This window comes from Delphinus delphis, chromosome 6, assembly GCF_949987515.2.
Source record: "Delphinus delphis chromosome 6, mDelDel1.2, whole genome shotgun sequence".
In the NCBI taxonomy this organism is placed as follows: domain Eukaryota; kingdom Metazoa; phylum Chordata; class Mammalia; order Artiodactyla; family Delphinidae; genus Delphinus; species Delphinus delphis.
The window spans coordinates 2108142-2128448 of record NC_082688.1 but is presented as its reverse complement, the minus strand read 5'-3'; the positions used below and the strand labels follow the sequence as shown (position 1 = coordinate 2128448).

At 60.8% G+C, this 20307-nt stretch overlaps 1 protein-coding gene across 3 annotated transcripts in view; it reads right to left on the bottom strand.

Moving 5' to 3' along the window:
• Positions 1-143: 143 nt before the first annotated feature.
• The window catches only part of ADAMTS13 (ADAM metallopeptidase with thrombospondin type 1 motif 13), a 30868-nt gene continuing 10704 nt past the window's right edge, over positions 144-20307 (bottom strand). For 2 of the 3 annotated variants that reach the window (XM_060013827.1, XM_060013824.1), the window contains exons 10-30: positions 19717-19868; positions 19544-19607; positions 16986-17112; positions 16336-16484; positions 15864-15984; positions 15292-15372; positions 14135-14316; positions 11772-11907; positions 11561-11690; positions 10999-11181; positions 9939-10119; positions 9186-9306; positions 8153-8282; positions 7858-8037; positions 6845-7027; positions 4641-4845; positions 3565-3877; positions 2925-3071; positions 2456-2632; positions 1188-1372; positions 144-568 (exon numbers count right to left, since the gene is read on the bottom strand). In XM_060013827.1, the coding sequence (XP_059869810.1) occupies positions 305-568; positions 1188-1372; positions 2456-2632; positions 2925-3071; positions 3565-3877; positions 4641-4845; positions 6845-7027; positions 7858-8037; positions 8153-8282; positions 9186-9306; positions 9939-10119; positions 10999-11181; positions 11561-11690; positions 11772-11907; positions 14135-14316; positions 15292-15372; positions 15864-15984; positions 16336-16484; positions 16986-17112; positions 19544-19607; positions 19717-19868 (3411 nt within the window). In that variant the 3' untranslated portion in view covers positions 144-304. The remainder of the gene's footprint in view (positions 569-1187; positions 1373-2455; positions 2633-2924; positions 3072-3564; positions 3878-4640; positions 4846-6844; positions 7028-7857; positions 8038-8152; positions 8283-9185; positions 9307-9938; positions 10120-10998; positions 11182-11560; positions 11691-11771; positions 11908-14134; positions 14317-15291; positions 15373-15863; positions 15985-16335; positions 16485-16985; positions 17113-19543; positions 19608-19716; positions 19869-20307) is intronic. The other variant, XM_060013825.1, reaches the window with a different exon arrangement.

Here is a 20307-nt window from a genome sequence, read left to right as displayed (position 1 = left end):
GCTAGGGGTGGCCAGGGGGTTGCTCAGATCTGGTGTGGATCTGGAGCCCGACCGCGGCCACGGAAGCCCTGCCGTGTGGGGAGGTGGGTTTTCAAGCCATATTTGGACAGGTTATGTAAAGAAAACGCCACTCAGACCTCACGTTCCGTTTATTGGTACCCGAGGGGCTGGGAGCTGCTTTTCCGGAGAGTCTCCCCTCCCACCCTCTAACGTTTTGCACGTTGGAGGAAGCCCTAAAGGAGATACTTAATTTTGGAGGGAATTCGAATTGGAAAGCCAGGCACCTAACGGGTGCTCATAAATGTCAGGTTCCTCCTTTTCCCTTCCCAGACCGGGAGGAGGCATCCCACTGTGACCGCTGGTCAACTGAGGGATGTGCTTGGAGATGCGGGGCATCGTCAGGCTGATGAGCTCTAGCCTGGAGGGTCCAGTACTGGCCCCGAAGGCTGGTGTGCGCCTCCAGGAAGCCCTGGCTAAACTCCATCTCTGCCTGGCTGCCCTCTGACTCCCAGTAGAGCGTCTGTTGCCCACGAAATGTCGTTGTCCGCAGGCTGTGGATATCCCGGATCTGGGAGGAAAGGGGCAGCCCCAAGGGACCGACCACAAATGATAATTAGCTAGCATTCACGAGCCCTTAATATACAAGGTATCATATACCCAGGGTCACATTTAATCCTCACACAACAGCCCTATCAGGAAGACACCATTATTCTACCTAGGAAACTGAGGCTCAGAGAAGTTGTGCTCCTTCCCCAGGGACGCACAGCCAGGACGCCAGAGCTGGGATTTGAGTCCAGATTAGTTTGATTACAGAGGCCAGGCTGCCTCCTCCAGGGAGCTGATACCTTACAGATGCCAGTTCTCCCAGAACACATGAAAACCTCATCGGGGAGGGCTCGGCCCACTCTTCTGGCAAAATTATATCAGGGTCTAAAATCAGGCTTCAGTCCTGGGTGAACTGGCAGTCTACATTGGAAAAGGTCTCTTCTATTTCATTCTTGTAGGGAACTCAATAAGCATTTGTTGGTGAATAAGTGGAGGAAACTTTTCTCCCATTCTCTCACTAACGATTTTGAGGGGTTTGATCAGAAGTAAACTCAGTGGGTCCTATAGCCCAGCAACCCCCAGTCCCTGTCCCCAGAGATGGATGTCCAGAATTAGAGCAGAAATCATCCTGGTGGCCTCACCAAGATGTAGCTGGAATCTGTTCCCTCGGTTCTGGTGCCCGTGTCCATGGCCAGGGCACGGATGGCGATCCGGGCCTGTGGGGCCACGTCAATGAAGATTCGGCAGCCCCCCATGTTCCTCCCATCCGGACTCAATGATGGACTCACGATTTCACCCCGGGGTCCAAAGAGCTGCATGTCACATCCTGCAGGGGGAGAGCAGGCGTACAGACTGGGTGTGGACCACCTCCGGAACATAGGAGTCCCCCAGAGTGACCACTCTTGCCAGAGGCCAGGGCAGCAGGGCAGCCGGGGAGCAGTGGGGGATCAGTGTGGCACTGCGGTCAAGATCGGGGCTCCCAGGCAGAAGTCTCCACCGAACCCCATCTCTACCACTTCCCGGTTGTGTGACCCTAGGTGAAGGCTTTAAACGCTCCGCGCTTCAGTTCCTTCCTCCGTAAAGCGAAGGGAACGACAGCACACACGGGGCAGGGCAGTCTTTAAGAGGAATCAGCGAAGTCACACGTGCAAAAGTGCTTCATGCTGCACCCGCCCCAACCGGGGCAGCCCTTCCTGCCTGCGCCTCCTGGGCCTCCCTCAAAGCAGGTGCCTGCATGTGGGGAGGCTGGGAAGTGAGGAGTGATGACCAGGTAGGAGCTGGTGCCGATGCGCTGCACACTGAGGGGCAGAGGAAGAAGCCCCCCAGGGTCCCACTTCTCACCTGTGGCCTGGGGGGACCCCTAGGGAAGCCACCTTCAGCAAGCTTGGGCTGTGGAAGAGGGCAAGCCCCCTGAAGCAACCTAGACAGCTCTCCGTGGATACGGATGGGCCCACGGGCTAGCAGGGCTCTCGGGGACGCCATCCTCCGCACGAGGTGTGCACGTGCACCCACGCCCTGCCGAGCGGAGGATGAGCCAGGAGGACAGTGCACCCAACGGGACTGACGAAAGAGGCTCGCAGAAGGACCTTACAGGATCCTGAAGGACCTGCGTGCCGGGGCCAGGGTGTGGGGCCCCCGACGGCCTGAGTGAGGGAGTGAGGATGTCCGCCCATCTCGCGCAGGGCCCCAGAGAGGAAGGAACACCGGGCACCTCCGGGACCTCGTCCTGATCGCACATACAGGGATGGGGGTGTCGGGGGGGGTCCGGGAAGGCGCTGCTTTTCATTCTCAGTCAGCTCAGCTCCCTGTCTGCCTTGCCCGCTGGCCCGTCGGGACTGGCCCCGTTGGCAGCAGCACCCAGCCAGCCAGCCTCTGGGGAAGGCGGGGAGGCTCCAGGGCCTCGCCATACCTCGGTGGAAGGCTCCCGGGGCAGGCTGGCTCGAATACCGAAGGAGCACTCCGCCTCGCAGCTGCACAAGACGCTGCCTCACCACCAGCGTGTTGGCTTTGGAGCTGAAAGTCATGCCGGGCAGCTTCCTGCACATCTTCCTCCACGTGAGCCTGCCCCAAAGCAGCAGCATCTCCCCTGGGAAGTGGCAGTGAGGTGAGGACCCAGCACCCCGAGCCCAGGTCCTGACTCTCCCACTTGCTGGCTATGCGACTGTAAGGAACTGGACGTGTGATAATCTCTCCTAGCCTCAGCTTCCTCATCTGTGAAACGGGGACAACCACACCCCAGTTAGGAGCTGGCTGCGATGGTTACACATGGGGATGCACCTGGAGGATCCCCCCAGGAATGGGGCACCCTGGCGTCACACTCACTGGCACCTAGCAGATCCTGTCACTGGCAATAGCTGCTCACGTGGCCCTAGACATACCAGCACTGCAGTTGAGGGAACTGTCGAGGACTCGGAGGGTCACCACCTCACCCAGGGGCCGCCCGATGGCCACTGCACAGTCTGCCCGCGCTGGGCCTCGCATGTCAATGGTTCCTGTCGGCTCAAGGTGCTGCCGGCCACAGGCGCCTGGAAAGGGGGCGGGAACTTCCAGGTGGGGTATCCCCAGCAGGGCAGGGCCGGGGGCTTTCCGTGCTGGGGAAGGAGACTGGGAGCTGGGGCGGCTGGCGTCCTCCTAGGCCCCGCCGGAAGCTTTCTCAGGCAAGGAGGGGGCTGCGTGGGCCAGAGCATCGCCACCCAAGGCAGACATGCCAGCAAGAGGGAGGCAGCGTGTACAGTGGGTCACACAGGCGGGGATTCTGACTCTGTGACACCCTCCCTTGATGATAATAAGTGAGCTTGCACTTTACCAGTGAGGAAGAGGCCCCCCTGAACCCGGCCTCCAAGCCCATCCCTTCAGCCCGACCGCACTCATCCTAGCGTCCCGGGGGGTTCAGCCACAGGACCACCCCCAGGAGGTCCCCACAAGGAGTATGGCCTGGCTCTCCCAGGTGAACATGCCTTTGCCCACCCCTCTTGCAGCCAGTCAGCCGCCCAGACAGAAAGGAGGAAGGAACGTAACTGGACTCTGCTGGGCTTTCCTGGGGCCCGGGCGGGAGTCCTTGCGGCTGGGGAGCTGGGGAGAGGAGGTGGGCCTGGGGCTGGGGCCACTGCGGGGAAGCGGTGGCAGCTGTGGTCTGGCCAGGCGCAGTGGATTCCTCGTGGGGCACCAGGCTGGGTGTCCCCTGCCCTGCACAGGGCCCAGCCCAGCAGCCCCGCACCGTCACCGGCTTGGGCAAATGCTGGCAGAAGTCGGCTGGCACGGGCACCCGGGCCTGGGGTCCGAGGCAGGCAGCGTGCCGGCGCTGGATGCCATCCCCACACGAGACAGAGCACTGCCAGGAAAGATAGGAAGGAGTTGGGACTGACCCCGCTGAAGGGTGACAAGGACAGCGGCGACCACAGGCCGGGCAGGATCTGATATAATCTTTGCACAACACGGGAGGCGGGCGTGGGTGTCCACGCTCCTCAGAGAAGTCACCTTGCAAGGATCACACGGGGAGGAGGGGCAGGGGTTCAAGCCCAGGTCTCTCCCCGTCGCCCTCGAGGTCTCTCTGCCCTGCAGCCCCTGGAGCGGGGAGCAGGCAGTGCGGCTTCGTCCTTCCGCCCTCCATCACTCGTCACAGCCTGGTGTCCACCCTCCCCTCCCACCCCACACTGCCCCACCCAAGGGATCAACTCCCCCGACCCAGATGCCCAGGGTCCTCCTGACGCAGGCAGCGGTGGCCGTCTGCTTTGCCTCTTCTCCCTCCGCACCGTGAGTGAGCCCCTCTGCGGGGGACCTGGCCCTGTCTGACTTTGTCTCTCCAGCGCCTTGTGAGGTGCTGGGCACGGGGTGGCATTTGCTCATCTGTGGGGAGTTACCAGCCCTTCATCTTCTGGAGTCTTCAGACCTCAGGGCCTCTTAAGGCTTACCTGTCCCCCACGTCTCTAGGCCTTGCTATGTCTTCCATCTCTAGGTGCCCCGGCTGCCCTCTCCCCAAGAGACCCAGCTCTTCCCCTGCTTTCAGGGGACCACAATGAATCAAAGCCCCCAAAGGTCCCCATGTGTGAGGACCCTCGGCCCGGGCACTCACCAGCCCCAGCTGCAGCACTTACCTGCATCCAGGCGCTGACGTGCCACCGGTAGGTGCAGTCGGCGATGATGCAGGGGATGCTGGCCTGCGGCCGCACCAGACCTACACAGGCCGCCCCATCCACCTCTGTGTCCTGGCCTTGGTCCAGCTGCACACAGGCCACCAAGCGCATGGCAGTGCCGAGACCACAGCTGGCTGAACATGGGCCAAGGGACGTGACCTTCCACCTGCAGGAAGAGAAGACCCCAGAGAGAGGCTAGGCTTCCCTGAAGGTGGCACTGCCCCGGTGGGCTCCATGGATGGCCAGCCAGGACAGGTTCCAAGGCCACTGGGATCCAGCAGTACAGCCCCTGCAACCCTCCTGGCTAGTCACAGGGCTGAGTGGCAAGGGAAAGGCTCTGCGGGAAAGAGAGCTCTTTTCCCTTAACAAGGTGCCCCCTTTCTTCCCCTTTATCACAGGACACCCGTGGACACCCAGCTGCTTGCTAGTCCGAGTAGCAGGGACGGGGGAGCAGTGACCCAGGATGAAGGAGAACAGATCTCCACATCAGTCAGTCCTGCCCATGTTAACTTATCATGTTTCAACAAACGATAATGACCGACAGTTTTCAGAGACGAGACAGAAGGCAGGTAGGCCGCACTGGAGCCTGGAGCCCTAGAGTCCCTGCGCTATGCTGCCCTCCCGGCCCGTGATGCCCCCTCTCAAAAACATGCCTCTGTGGGCCTGGCGCTGTTCTAGACTCCGGGATACGGCCGTGAACCAGACCAAGTCGGCCCCCTCGCCCCGGCCCACCGTGGAGCATATATGGTTCTCTGCCTCGTGACATCTGGGGCCCATGTATGGGTCTTTCTCGTGGGGGCCATCTGCACAGCGTAGGACGTTTAGCAGTACCCCTGGCCTCCACCCACTAGATGCCAGCGGCAGCACTCCCCACCCCCAGTTGTGACAATTAGAATGTCACAGGGGGGACTTCCCTGGCAGTCCAGTGGTTAAGACCGCACACTTCCAGTGTAGGGGATACGGGTTCGAGCCCTGGTTGGGGAACTAAGATCTCACATGCTGTGGGGCACAGCCAAAAAAAAACCAAGTCCCAGGAAGGACCCCCCGCCTCTCTGTTACGGCACCCTGAGCGGAGCCTGGGAAGGGATGTCCAGAGCAGACACATTCAGGCAGCGGGAAAGGAGGTGCAAATGCCCTGAATCAGAAGCACTGCCTGGAATGTTCCGGAACATCAAGGAGGCCAGGGTGGCCACAGTGACGTTCCGGGGTAACCAGAGCTCCTGTGCGTGTGAAACTCCCATTAAAAAAAATCCCAGACCTTTTCCAATATGATGTGGGAAAATAAACGGGGTGCACATTTAAGCACGGGCAGGGAAATCAAGCGACACGGGTGTGGATGGTAAGCGGGTCACAAAGCTAGAGCGATGAAAACAGTTTGACTTGGGGGTGGGAATAGGTGGGGGAAGTAAAACAACAGAGCCTGGTAGGAGCCTCGACACAGACCCAACCCACACGAGAATTTAAGATGCGATAAAGGGGGCACCTGGGGGGACGCAGCAAATGCTGTTGCTGGTCAGTGATTTGGAAAAGTAGTTTGCTCCCCGCCTTCGTGACTGACCCCAGGTAAATCACAGACGAGTTAAAGGTTTAAGGTAAATAAAGTCTTATCTGTAGTGGTGTATTTCTTTAAAACCAAGGAGACATATGAAGGAAACACGGAGATATGCTAGCATCTATTAAATCTGGTCGTGGGACAGGGGTGACTGTTACATTCTTTTCTGGATGCTTCTGTAGGATACAGAAGAGCACGGCATTATTTAAAATGCAAAATTACAAAGAAGAAACCACGGGAGAACTGTGAACAAGGCAGGTGAATATCTGCCCTTCCCTCTCGGGCTCCAGCCTGTCCCCGGACCCTACTGGTGTGAGCTGTCTGTCCCCGAGGCTTTGGCGGTGCTGTGCCCCAGCTGGACCACCCTCAGGCTCCACTCAGATGCCGCCTCTTCCACTGGGAAGTGCCCCTGCCCTCCCCACCCCGTCACCCCCATTAGAACCAACAGCACTGCCTGAGTTTGCTGGAGTGTCTTCTCTGACACCGAGTGCAGCCTGCCGGGTGGTCCTGTTTCCTGTGCCACCGAGCTGCCCTTTAACCCCCACGGGCCTGGCCCGGCGTCGGCACAGGCCAGGAGTTCAGGCTGCCTACTGCACACCCTGGGGCTGCTGACCTGGGCGGGCAGGGCTCTGGGCTGCAGGCCTCCTGCTGCTCCGGGCGAGGCAGCCCCTGGCACTGGGTGTCCGGCAGGATCTCCTCGGCCTTGTCCTCCCCGTGGGCCCGGGCGCAGTACAGGATCCTCTGCGCGACTCCTCCCCCACAGGTCACGCTGCAGGCCGCCAGCTGGTACCGCCACCTGGGGCAAACCAGAGTCGGGGGGACCCCGAGGAGTGGGGGGCTTCCCCTCACTTCCCCAGACTGGAAAGGGCCTGGAAAGGTTCTCTCTCCAGGGGTCACTTCTACGTCTCCACTGAGAGGCTCAGCGCAGTGGACAGAGAATGTTCAGAAGCCCCCATTTTACAGAAGGGGAAGCTGAGGTCGCAGCTGGAGAAAGCCCGCACGCAGCCATGAAGACCCAACGCAGCCAAAAATAAATTTATTTTTTTAAAAAAAAGAAGGGGAAGCTGAGGGTGGACGTGTCCAAAAAGCAGTGGGGGGAGGGGCAGGGCACCCAAGGGGCCCTGCCGAGATGTCTGTCTCCAGTGGGAGTCCTAGCTCCATCGTCACCTGAACCCCGCCCCTGCCGGCACTCCCAACCTTCCTTCCCACTGTGTTTGCCATGTCGCACCAACACCATCCAGCATGAACTGTACGTCTCCCCCATCAATCTTATTTCTCATCTGTCTCTCCCTTGCCCCCAGCGTCTACTCCAGGAGGGCAGGGATGCCCGTCTGTCTTGTTCACTGCTGTGTCCCCTTGTGCCAGAACAGCACCTGGACATACTTAGTAGGTGCTCAGTAAAGAGCAAGTGATGAAAAAATGACCCATCAACCACCTGCGCCCTCAGCGTCCCAGATCCCGTGCGATGCACGTCACACACTTTAAAAGCCCTACAGTCTTCCGGGCACCAATACAATCCGCTCCTGCAGGTGAGGACGCCAAGGGTCACGAGCTTAACGGGAGGTGATGATGCCACCTCCAAGAATGCCCGCCTAGGACCACCTGTCTCCTTGGGAAGGGGCCCACCTGGCAGGGCAGGGCTCCGGGCTGCAGTTCTCGAGGGGCCTGGGCCGGGGCATCGGCCAGCACTTGGAATGAGGCAGGGAGACAAAGCGGCCTTGGTCCAACCTCACACAGTGGACAGCCAGTGGCACCTGCCCCCCTCCACAGGTCACGGGGCACGGTGCCAAGGCTCGGGTCTCCCACCTGTAGGAAGGAAAGGCCAGTGCTCCGTAGGTAGCCACAGCCAGGGTAAGACTCCTTCCTCCCTGGGGGACCCAGACTGCTGCCCCTCCGCACGGTCTCCCTCCCCCGGACTCACCGAGCCGGGCACGGGGCAGCCTGGCAGACCTCCTGCCGGCTCCCAGGCTTGCTTGCCAGGTCACACAGCTCTTCCCGGACGGGTGTCCTGAGGGCAGAGTCCATGCACACGAAACGCAGCTCCATCAGGCCTGCTGGGAGGAAGGAGGGACCCCGCGCCCCAAGAGGGGGGCTCAGCATGGACCATGGGTGCCCCACTCTGAAGAGCTCTAGCAGACGAGGCCCACGTGGATCTGAGTCTCGGCTCTTTCACTTAGCAGCTGTGTGACCTTGGACAAGTGACGTAACCTCTCTGAGCCTCAGGTTTTTCATCTAACGGTGCCTGACTTGGAGGACTATTTATAAAGATTTTTCAAGGGGAGCTATACAGTGCCTGGTGCATAGTAGGGGCTCAAAAGTGGTAACTGCTCTTATAACTTGAGGGGCATTGTAACAGTTGCTATATGAAAATCTGTTACTGTGTTTATCACCAACATGTTATTAGGACCGTGTCCTTGCATCTCTCTGCAAAAGTATCCTCAAAAGAAATCTCTGGCCTCAATTCTAAACATGCTGGAGTTTACCTGAGCAAGTGATTAGGGGTTTAGTTTGCTTATTTATTTATTTACTTATTTACTTATGCCACACAGCTTGTGGGATTTTAGTTCCCTGACCAGGGATTGAATCCGGGCCATGGCAGTGAAAGTGCTGAGTCCTAACCCCTGGACCGCCAGGGAGTTCCCAGGGTTTTAGTTGAAAACACCGTGTATCTTAAAATTAATTTTGTTTCTCTGGGTTGGCCTCCAGGAAGCTCAGAGCTAAGTTTGGGCCCATCTTAGACCTTAAGAACACGCTCTTGGATGCCAATACGGCCAGGTTTTATCATCACTTCCTACCTTCCAGCCGGTCAGTGAGCACATTCGTGTGGCTGTCCGTACTTGGCCCCGATCTCCTTGCTTATAATGTCATGTTCTTGTGTAGCTGGATTTTTTTGTAAGCCACCTCAAATGCTTTTTTTAGAATTAGCTGACCCTCAGGGGCGTTAGGGTCCTCACCTTGACCACAGGAGACGGAGCACGGTCCCGCCAAGGGAGTCCACACGTGTGTGGCATGAGCCTCTGGCCTGGCACTGCCCGCTGGGGATGCAGCATTCTCCCCTGCAGACGGGGCATCTGACTGCAGAGGGCAAGCAGCAAGGTGGTGGGTCTGGGCTTCCCATCTCCACACCTCTGGGCACCTGGCCCTCCACTCCCACCTACCCCAATCTCTTCAGGAGAGAACAGAAGTGGTTACCAGCACCCCAGAGGCCTCGCCTCCCCGCCGCTCCTTTCCCGGGAAGCCTGCTTCCTGGCCTCCAGGGGATGCCCTCAGCACACGCCCCACCTTGGCCTCTGCGTCAGCATCAGTGGTCAGTGCGGGGCACAGCCGCGCTGGGGCTCTGGAGCCAGAGCTGCAGGCACGCTTGACCCTGCCGTCCCCACCAGCCGGGGGTGGGGCACGGGGATAGGATCGGCCGGCACCCTTGTCCGAAAGTAACGTCACCCAGCCTGAGCCCATGGACGCAGGCAGGAGCGTGGCAGCGTCTCTCTGCGCAGCAGACAACTGACAGCATTCCATCAGGGTCTGCATTGCTCAGCCTGCTTGCCAGCGGGAAGGGGCCTGCCCAGCAGCTCTGAGATCTGTCTCTAGGGTTGTCCTCTGCCCAGGGCCTCCCGAGGACAGCAGCCCTACACAGGGCAGTCTTCTAGCACCGGCAGGAGGCCAGTGGTAACCAGTGCTCTCCATTCTCCAGTGCCCAGGATACTCACATGGCCCCAGCCCGGAAGACATGACACCTCGATACAGGGCTCAAGGGCAGGCGGCTTCTCGTCTGCGGAGCAGGGCCCAGCAGTTGCTGGCGCCCCCATGCCATCTGCCCCCTGCACACACGTCGTGTTCTGCACGGCCGGATCTGTTCCACAGGCCGACGAGCACGCATCCGGCATCTCCCTGAGGACGGCACAAGACAGCCATTAGGCCCTGCCTCTGCTCCTGGGGCGGAGAGGTAGGGAACCTGCTCCCCCATACCCAAGAGCCCAAAGGGGCATCCCCGCCGAAAGGCAGAAGCCAGGGGCCTTTCCCTGAAGCCTGGATGAACGGCTGCTGGCCCTCCACTCGGCACCCAGGGTGCAATGACACCGGCCCTGACCCTCCCGCCTTCCAGAGGCAAAGGTGGGCCTCCAACCAGACAACCTAGCAGGTGCTGGGAAACAGGGGCCAGATGCAGTCGATCACCAGTTCAGGGACAGCAAATGCATCTCCCGTGGCAGCCTTGAGAGGTGGCGGCTGCTTGGAGTGTTGTGTTGAGAAGGATTCTGAGGCACGATTGGCCCCCAGGAGGAAAGAGTGGTGACTGCTACGTCTGCCACGGATGCGGGGCGTGTGGGGGAAGACGCCCAGAGCCACGTGTGGACCACCAGTGACCTAGGCCACCTCCCTCCCCACTGGACAATACTGGGGCCCGGAGAGGGAGGGGACTTGCCCGGGCCACCCAGGCAGTTAGAGGCAAATCAGAATGATACGCCTCTATCAGCTGGGACACTGTGGAAATGACAATAGCAGTGACAAAGTGACATGTATTGCTTTACATCCGTGGTTTTGCTTGATCCTCGCAGCCCTCCACGAGCAGAGACTTGGAAGTTCAGAGGCGGAAATGGCCAGTCCAGGGCCTCCGGGATAGGAGGTGATTCCAAGGTCGGCACTCACCCAGGGTGGTGGGACTTGGCCAGAGGCCTCAGGAAAAGGGGACACTCAGAAGGGGCAGGGCTCAGCTCAGGGATAAGCCCTGCCAGGGAGACTCTGCCTGGACCTGCCTGGATCCGTGCTCACCTCCGGGGGCAGGGCTGGGGATTGCAGGTCTCCACGGCCGCTGGCTGCTGGGCCAGCGCTCTGCACCGGGAGTAGGGCACCGTCCTCAGGAGGCCGCCCTGGGCCTCCACGCAGCGCACCACCCGCTCCCGCAGGCCCCCTCCGCAGGAGGCACTGCATGGGCCGAAGTCTCCGGCCGCCCAGCTGAGGAGAGGAACAGAGCATCGGGCCCCTGGCCGGGTCCCCAGGCTGGCTCAGGGGCGGGGGCGGGAGGCTGGCAGGTCTGTCTAGGCGAGTCACTTCCCAGGCCTGGCTTGGGCCCACTGTCCCTTCAGGTACCTGGACACCGCGCAGGTACAGGCAGCCCAGCCCTCCACCTCTCCAGGTGTCCCCAAGCTGCACCTGAGCCTGGGGACCACTGTCTAAAAGTGCCTGTGGGCGGCTGCCCCAGCCCTGCCCCCAACAGGGACGGCTCTGTGCCTAGCCCTGTGCTCCTGCCAGGGGGTGGGCCCCTCCCTCAGCCTCCCAGGCGGGGCGGTCACCCCCCTGGAGCGGTGAGCGCCTGAGCCCCAGGCACACTCACGACGGGGGACAGGGTACGGAGGTACATGACTCGGACCACGCCGCTGGCTGCCGGCTCCCTGCGCACCGGGCAGCCTCCACCCACTCGTTCGCTGCCTGGTCCCGACAGCTGTGGGTCACCCAGCGCAGCCCTGCGGGGAGAGAGGGGGGCTAGACCACCTCCGTGCGGGGAGCAAACCAGGCTTTCAGGCGAGCCCTGCCCCGGGCCTCACCTGCCCCACAGCTCACCGAGCAGGCCCCCCGCACGGGAGCCCACGCCCAGGCCGGCCGACGCTTGGGCTGGAAGTAGGTGAAGGTGATGTCTGGGCGGGCGAGGCTGCCATACTCCTCACCGTAGCGCCTGTAAACCTGCACGAGACACACGGAGAGCCGGGGCCAGTCCAGCGGGCTGTCTGAGGGCCACTGTCACGGCCACCTCCTCCGGGAAGCCTTCGATATTTCATTCCTCCATCTCTATACTCTTTCCCTCGGCAAGCCACCACCGACACTGACCCCACGCCACGCTTCGAGGACGGCCCGGTGACCAGGACGCTGCCCCAGGCTCACAGTGGGGTGGGGGAGGGTGGGCTGGTGGTAGGTGCGGGGATAGAGGTTCGCACAGGGGATTATGGGAGCACGAAGAAGGTGCTGAGGTTGACCAGGGTGCGGAGAGGCGTGGAGGCGGGTGAAGGGGTGTTCCAGCAGAGGGGAGCCCAGCCCCAGCCTGGTGTGAGACCAGCACAGCTCAGGCTTCTGCAGCAGGAGATGAGACCCAGAGGTGGGCAGGAAGGGGCTGGATCAGGGGCCCTGTAGCTGTCTGGCAGCTTGGCCTCGAGCCTGAGGACACAGAGAGTTAAGGAAGAGTGTCCAGCAGGGAGCCTGGGTCTGTCCGTACTTCAGGAGGGTCACTGGGTCCTGTGAGGGGCCAGTCTGGTGGGCAGAGGCCAGGAGGACGCCCCCAAGGTTCCAGCATCTACTCCCACAACACCTCATCTGGCCACCCGTCACAGTCCTCTGCTAAAATGCGGGTTCTTGGCACACACACACCCCACAGCAGGTCCTGGTTGAGTGTCTCTGAGAGGGGCCCCGGAATCTGTATTTTTTATCCTCACCGCAAAGGATGACAACAGAGCTGCTTGACACCCAGCCCTTGGAACAGCGTTCCCAGGGGCGGGGAGGTGGGTGAACTGGGCCACGTGGGGAGGTGGGGAAGTGGTTAACTGTTCACTGGTGGGGCTCGCTCTGGCCTGGCCTGGACTTCTGGGGGAGCCCCTGCTGCCTCCCCAGCCGTGGGAGCAGAGGGTGGGGCTGCTAGACCAAAGTGAGGGGCCGTGGAGACTTGGACTCCCCCACAAAGGCTGTCAAGGGCTATTTCAACGTCCACTACTTCCCGTCCTCCCTCCAGCACCTTCCTCAGCAAAGCACACGAGGCGCCGCTTGCAGACGAGGTTACAGCGTGCGGGACACACCCAAGCACAGCCGGGGCTCCCAAAGAAACAGCGAGAACCCACATGCACCCAGAGCTGCCCCTGGGCCAGGGCCTGCCGCCCACGCTGCCCGCCCACGACCCCAGGAGGCGGGACTGCCATCTGGCCCCCACTCTGCAGATGAAGATCTGGGGAACCCAGCATCCCCGCCAGAGGACAGCGAAGCGCGGGAAGGGGATATTCAGGCTCCAGTTCCGGCCCTCACAGTGCCCGCCCCTTTGTCCCGGAACTTCTGGGTGTCTCATGCCCGCTGCTAGGATGGGGCCTTGGGCACTTGGAGAGGCGAGTCCGCACGCACTTATGCAGCCTGGCCACCCTCCGTGTGCACGTGTGGGGCACCAGACAGTCTGCCAAGCGCTTGCTGTGCGTCGTTTTGAAGAAAAAACAAACGCATCTTCACGTCACGTAGGTCGGCTTAGTCTCATTTTGCAGACGGGGAAACTGAGGCTCAGAAAATTAAGTCTTTTGTCCAAGTTTGTGCAGAGCCAGGATCTGAACTCTGGGCTGAGTCCCTAGCCTGGGCTCTTGACCCCTGGGTCACCCTGCTTCCAGCTCTCGGGCTGCCTCTGCTCCTCTTGCATTAGATGCCCCCACGGTGGGTCTCTAATCTGGGCACTGGCCCAACCAGCCTCCCCCACGGTCTCGTGCCCCCCACCCTCCTTCGTCCGGGTCTGACGTAGCCCGACCCCAACTCCGCCCTACACAGACCCCCAGCAGCTCCCCAGGCCCCCAGGAGGAAGCCTGAACTCCTCACACGGCCAGCAAGGCCCCTCCAGGTCTGCCTGGCCCTCCAGCCTCCTCACCTGGAGGGTCCCCTTCCTCCCTCCCTCCTAAGCACCTCTCCTGGGCACGCACTGCTCGCTCAAGACACTCCCCTCCCTGCTCGGCCTGCAGCGTCAGCTCATCTCAGACCTCGGCAGCACAGCCCCTGTCCCGGGAAGCCCCGGACCCCTGCACAGGGCTCTCCCTCTGACCCACTCCCAGCACGCCAGAACTCCCGTGGGCTCTGAGCACGGGGACCCCAGGCCCCCCGGCGGCCGCCGAGAGAATGAAGAGGTGTGCGTCTGAGCTGACGGACCAGCGGACGCCAGGGGGAGGCCCCCAGTCACCTGGATCTCCATGTCGTCCTGGGTGGGGCCCTGGATGCGGATCTCCTCCAGGCGGGGCAGCCGGTCCTCAGTCAGGGTCACTTTGTACTGGATGCGGCTGTCCTCCAGGAGGGAGGGGTAGGTGGTGCTGGGAGAGATGCTCGCATTTCCGGCCACGACGTAGCGCCCACGGATCCTCACTGCTGTTGGGGGAGGGGCCATCAGCACCACAGAGAACCCCCACCTCCCACCGTGGGAGCCAGCACCGCACCCCTCACAGACAGGTCCTGTTTAAGGAAAGGTGACAACAACTGGGCCAACGGGGCATGACTTCCACGGCCGCACCTGCCACTCCCGCCCCAGGATCCCCAGCCTTCCCGGGGAGCAGGTCCTCCTGGTATCCCACGCTCTGAACAGGGTGTCTGACCACGGGAGGCTCCCCACGCGGTGACTCTGTGCCTCTTCCTGGAACCTGGTGAGTGCCGTGGACCTGCTCCCTCACCAAGTGCACTCACACCCCACTCTACGGGGGCTCAAGGACCCCAGGGCAAGCACCCCACCCCAGATTCCAAGGTCAGGACAGGGCGCCCCCTGGAAATAAAGCCCCACAGCGGCGTTAAGTAAAGAGGTCAGCCTTGCCCAGAGACAGGTCTGACCTGCGCCCTGTGTCTGACCTGACCCAGACCGTCTTTGTTTAGGGTGGGAGCTGGCCACACCAGAAAGACCAAACACATGACTTAGGGTGGCGGCCTTGAGTCACCAAGCCTCCGCCAACCTGAAGACTGAGATCGTCCAGGGGGCGATCAATCCATCCCCCAATCGTGTCTACATAACGGAGCCCCATAGCACCTGGACCCTGAGCTCAGGAGAGCTCCCAGAGTAGGCGGTACACCGTGCGTGTGGTCGCTTTTGAGCTGGACACGGCGCCCTCCCTGACGCTGCCCTAGCATCTCTTCCTTTGGCTGCTTTTATTTTGTATCCTTCCCCTGTAATAAGCTGTAACGGTGAGCGTAACAGCTCTCAGAGTTCTGGGAGTCCTCCCAGCGAGTCGTCCAACGGACGGCAGCTTGGGGAGCACCCGAACTTGCAGGTGGCATCAGAAGTGACGGCACGTTGGGGCTGCGCCCTCGACCTTCACGGTCTGGTTAACTCCTGTGGGCGTCCTCTGGCCAACTCACCCAGGTGCGTGAAGAGAGGCCTGTGGTTGATGACGTATATGCTGGTCAGGTTGGGGGTAATGGTCAGGAATGTGACATACTCTAGGAGGAAGCGGGGGGGGAGGGGTGGTCTCAGGTCACTTAGGTCACAGTCAAAGGGAGCAGATTTCAGCGCCAGAGGGAGGTGGGACTCAACTCCTCGACTGACTTTGCAAAAGACCTGACCTGTTCTATAAATGGATCAAAGTCAAGGATTTTCCGAGCATAAGGTCCCTCCTGTTAAGAGTCCTTGAGCAGGAGAGGAGAGGACAGCCCACCACAGATTTCCCAACGTCTGTATTTTTTCTGCACCACAGGTACACGGAGCAACCGTTACCGATGTGCCACAACCCCAGCAGGGGCCTCATCACCAAAAGCTGAGCCTCATGGGGAGGCTGGCAGAGAGGAACGCGGAGGCTGAGGCCGCTAAGAGGGCCCAGGGCTGAGCCAGAGTGCGGGCCCCGCCACCCAGGCAGCCGGCACCCAGGCTCTGGGCTGTGGGGTTTCTTGGAGGCTGGGGGGAACCGGCCCTTCACCCCCAGGGAGGGCCCTACCTCTGGCTCTCCCGGCCGTGAAAGAGCCGTTCTGAAGACGGCACGTGCTGTTGTCCCCGCCACACACCTGGCACACATCTCGCACCTGCCCGGAAGTCATCCTGCCGTCACAGCCAAACATCTGAGCAAAGGAGAGTGGCAGGTGAGACCCGGGTGACGTCATGGGACGGTGCTGGCCCACTGACACCCACAGCTCTGAGGTTCACACAACCAAATGGGGCATTTCTGCAGCTTCTGACATCTGTGCAGGAGGCAAGCTGAAATGACTTGTCCAAGGTCACAGCAAGGCTCTTGACCCCAAGCTCGGCCCTGTATCCCAGCATCACCCAGTGCAGACTCTACTGCAGCTTCACGGGGGCAGCACCCCCCAGACCTGACCCCTCGAAGGCCCCTTAGCATCTTGGTTTCTGATGCGAGAGGCCTCGGGGCCACAGTGGATAGAAGGGCACCTCCACTGCCCGAGCACGCCTACCTTGCAGCTGCCCGACACGCACAGGCTCAGGGTCCCATCCTCCTGAGGGCTGCTTGGCACACACCGTGTCCCATCCAGGAAACTGTCCCCACGCCTCACAATGAAGCTCTCGCCAATGGCCCGGCACAGATATCTACACAGAGCGTCCCCTGGGAGAGCAGAAGGACAAGAAACCCGGATGGGAGGGTGGCAGGGAGCAGGGAGGGCAGTGACCCTGTGAAACACGATCCAGGTGGGCCCTCACCGACCCCCGAGCGCCATCCCGCTTCGCTCTCTGCATTTGAGGCCAGGTTTCTATTTCCCACCTGTCCTGCCTCCTGAGGCAGTAATCACACGGCGATGTAATAAAAGTTACTGAATTACGAGCCAGGGAGCACGCTCGGGGCTTCCCCTGTGCCATCGCACTGACTCCTGCCAGCAATGCTGGCAGCAAGCTACGCCTCTTACCTCCATTTTGCAGATGGGGAAACCGAGACTCAGAGATGAGAAGTCGTGGCCTGACCTGCTAGCCAGGGTGGGAGGCGTGCCATGTCTGATGCAGGGCCGAAGCCTGCTCTCAACAGCATCAGAGGGATGGTGGGTCTCCCCCAACGACTCTCCCTGCCCCGGGGTCTCAGGCCTGGCTCGCCCCGGCACCCCCCGGGACCCACCTCGACTGTACTGCTCGGCCGTGCCCCAGCGGTAGAAGGAGGTGCTGCCCGGGGAGAGGCGCAGGGGCTCCCCGTTGGTCTGCGCGCACTGCTCCGACATGAACTCCAGCTGGGTCTTCTCGCAGGCCTGGTGGAAGGAGGCAGAGGACGGGCACGGGAGGGGCCGGGGCAGGGGGCTCGGAGCAGGGGGCTCAGGCAGGGAACCCTCGCCCCGGGAGACAGCAAGGCCCCCGGCAGTGCGAGGGCCAAGACGTGGGCTGGAGCCCAGCTCCTGGCTGCACCTCAGTTCCCTGCTCTGTAAAGTGGGGATGTCGAGCCTTCCTCCGCTGATGGGGGCCTACCACCCAGCAACGCAGAGGAAAGCCAGGCAAACAGCACTGCGGGCGGGCAGGAGGCCCCAACTTCAGAAAACGGGGCTGAGTATGTGTATTCGCTATGTCTGCACCTCCAGAGGCTGGTAATTGGAAAAGTCACAGGAGTCAAGAGCAAAGGGCTTCCGCACAAGAACCTCCGCGGGCGGGCGTCCTGGCCTTTTTTGCACTGGAGTCAAGAGGAAAAGAATCCGAGTGGCCCTGCCGAGTAGGTGCGGGGACCACGGCTGCCCTCCTTGCAGGCCTGGCCCTCCCCCACCCCAGGCAAGGACTCCTTTCTCCTGGTCTGGGGAGGCCTCGGAGTCTGCCTGGAGAAGGTGGGGGCGGGGGGGGGGGAGGGAGGGTCTCAACACGTGCAGATCTTGAGTCAAGGCCAGAGGAATCACTCCACGCCTTCACACCCACTCTGATGGCCGTGTGGGAAACACAGGTAAGTGCTGGAGAGGGTGTGGAGAAATTGGACGCCTCGCACGTTGCTGGTGGGGAGGCCAAATGGTTCAGCTGCTATGGGAAATGGCTCAGAGGTTCCTCAAGGACTTAAACTTAGAATCCCCATGGGATCTGGCAATTCCACTTTGAGGTGTACACCCGAAAGAGTGAAAAGCTGGCGCTCAAAAAATCCACGGGGCTTCCCTGGGGGCGCAGTGGTTGAGTCCGCCTGCCGATGCAGGGGACACAGGTTCGTGCCCCGGTCCGGGAGGATCCCACGTGCCGCGGAGCGGCTGGGCCCGTGAGCCATGGCCTCTGAGCCTGCGCGTCCGGAGCCTGTGCTCTGCAGCAGGAGAGGCCACAGCAGTGAGAGGCCCGCGTACCGCAAAAAAAAAAAAAAAAAAAAGTCCACGTGCGCACATATTCATTAGCGGCACTATTCCCAACAACCAAAGACGGAAACAGCCCCAATGTACGGACAAATGGACAACGGATGAACAGATGAGCGAGATGTGGTCCATCCATCCAGTGGAATACTATTCAGCCATAAAAAGGAGTGAAGTTCTGGATGGGAGGGAGGTTCTAGAGGGAGGGGATATATGTATACGTATAGTTGATTCACTGTGTTGTACGGCAGAAACTAACACAACATTGTAAAGCAACCATAACCCAACAAAAAAATAAGAAAATATAAGAAGAAAAGAATAGGGACTTCCCTGGTGGCGCAGTGGTTGAGAGTCTGCCTGCCAATGCAGGGGACACGGTTCAAGCCCTGGTCCGGGAAGATCCCATATGCCGCGGAGCAACTAAGCCCGTGAGCCACGAGTACTGAGTCTGTGCCCTAGAGCCCACGAGCCACAACTACTGAGCCCGCGAGCCACAACTACTGAAGCCCGCGTGCCTAGAGCCCGTGCTCTGCAACGAGAGAAGCCACCGCAATGAGAAGCCCATGCACCGCGGCGAAGAGTAGCCCCCGCTCGCCGCAACTAGAGAAAGCCTGCACGCAGCAACAAAGACCCAACGCAGCCAAAAATAAATAAATAAAGTAAATAAATTTATAAAAAATAAATAAGAATAAACCGTAAAAAAAGAAAAAGGAGTGAAGCTCTGATACATGGTACATGGCTGAACCTCGAAAACAACACGGTGAGTGAGAGAAGCCAGCCGCAAAAAGTCACATATCGTATGATTCCACTTATATGAAATGTCCAGCGTAGGTAAATCCACAGAGGTAGAAAGTAGGCTGCTGGTTGGCGGGCGCTGGGAGAGGCGGCACGGGAGCGGCTGCTTGATGCGCACGGGGTTCTACTCTGGGGTGACGGAAATGGTTTGGAACTCGATGGAGGTGGTGGTTGCATGATATTGTGAATGTACTTCGTGCTCCTGAACTACACAGTTTCAGATGGTTGATTTTACGCTAGGTGAAATTCACCTGAACTTATAACTAAAAGAATCGCCCATGCTCTCGCGGTAGTGGACTTGGCTGCCGGAGAGGAGGGTCGTTCTCAGCGCAGAAACGGGCAGCCCTGCAGGGCAGTGGCATCCAGGGAGGGAGGGGGACTCTTCAGGGCGGCTGCTTTCAGGGGTGGGACCCTCCCGGTGAATGCACAGTGGTCCCAGGGCAGGTATTAATAGCATCACCTTCACTCTCAAAACGCCGTATGTGAACCACAAGTGACAGCCGCCCTGGCCCTTGGGCTCCTCCGGACCCAGTGCTGCCAACGGCACCCCCTCACCCTGCCCGGGAAGCAGGCCTACCTGGCTGTTGCACATCTCGGCCTGGAGGTCAGCACCTACGCACGCACGCCCCCCAAACGCAGGTCTGAAAATGCCCACGAGACACGGGTGAGAGGAGGGTGACCCCCAGCCCCCCGCCAGGGAACGCGAAGCAGCCACCCCCCGACCCACAGACAGAGCCCTCCACGCGGCACCTGGGGTTGCTGCACTGCCGTCTCCTGGTGACCACACCTCCTCCGCAGGAGCGGGAGCAAGGACTGGCCGGACCCCAGCTAGACCAGTGCCCGTGCACCGCCCCCACGGGGGCCAGCTCCGCCAGGGAGCGGCAGTGCCCCTTGGAGCACCACTGCAAGAGAAGGACGGAACCACGTTCTACACCCAGGGTATCCCACACCCACAGGTGCCCACACCCAGGGCATCCCACACCCACAGGACCCCACACCCAGGGCATCCCACACCCACAGGTGCCCACACCCAGGGCATCCCACACCCACAGGACCCCACACCCAGGGCATCCCACACCCACAGGTACACCCCCCACAAACACACGCACACACACGCACTGGACCCCCATCCGGCTCTGGAGTCAGGGCTAAATAGAAGAGGGCAGAGCCCCTCCCGCAGGACAGGGACTGGAGGAAGGGCTGGCCATGCAGGGCAGAAGGGAGGGCAGGGGCACTGGGCCGGGAGCAGGACGTCAGGTGGCCGCTGCAGGCCGGCAGGGGGCGGGGGGTGGTCACGCAGCCACGGGAAAACTTTGCCTCCTCTGGGTGGCGGGCGACAAC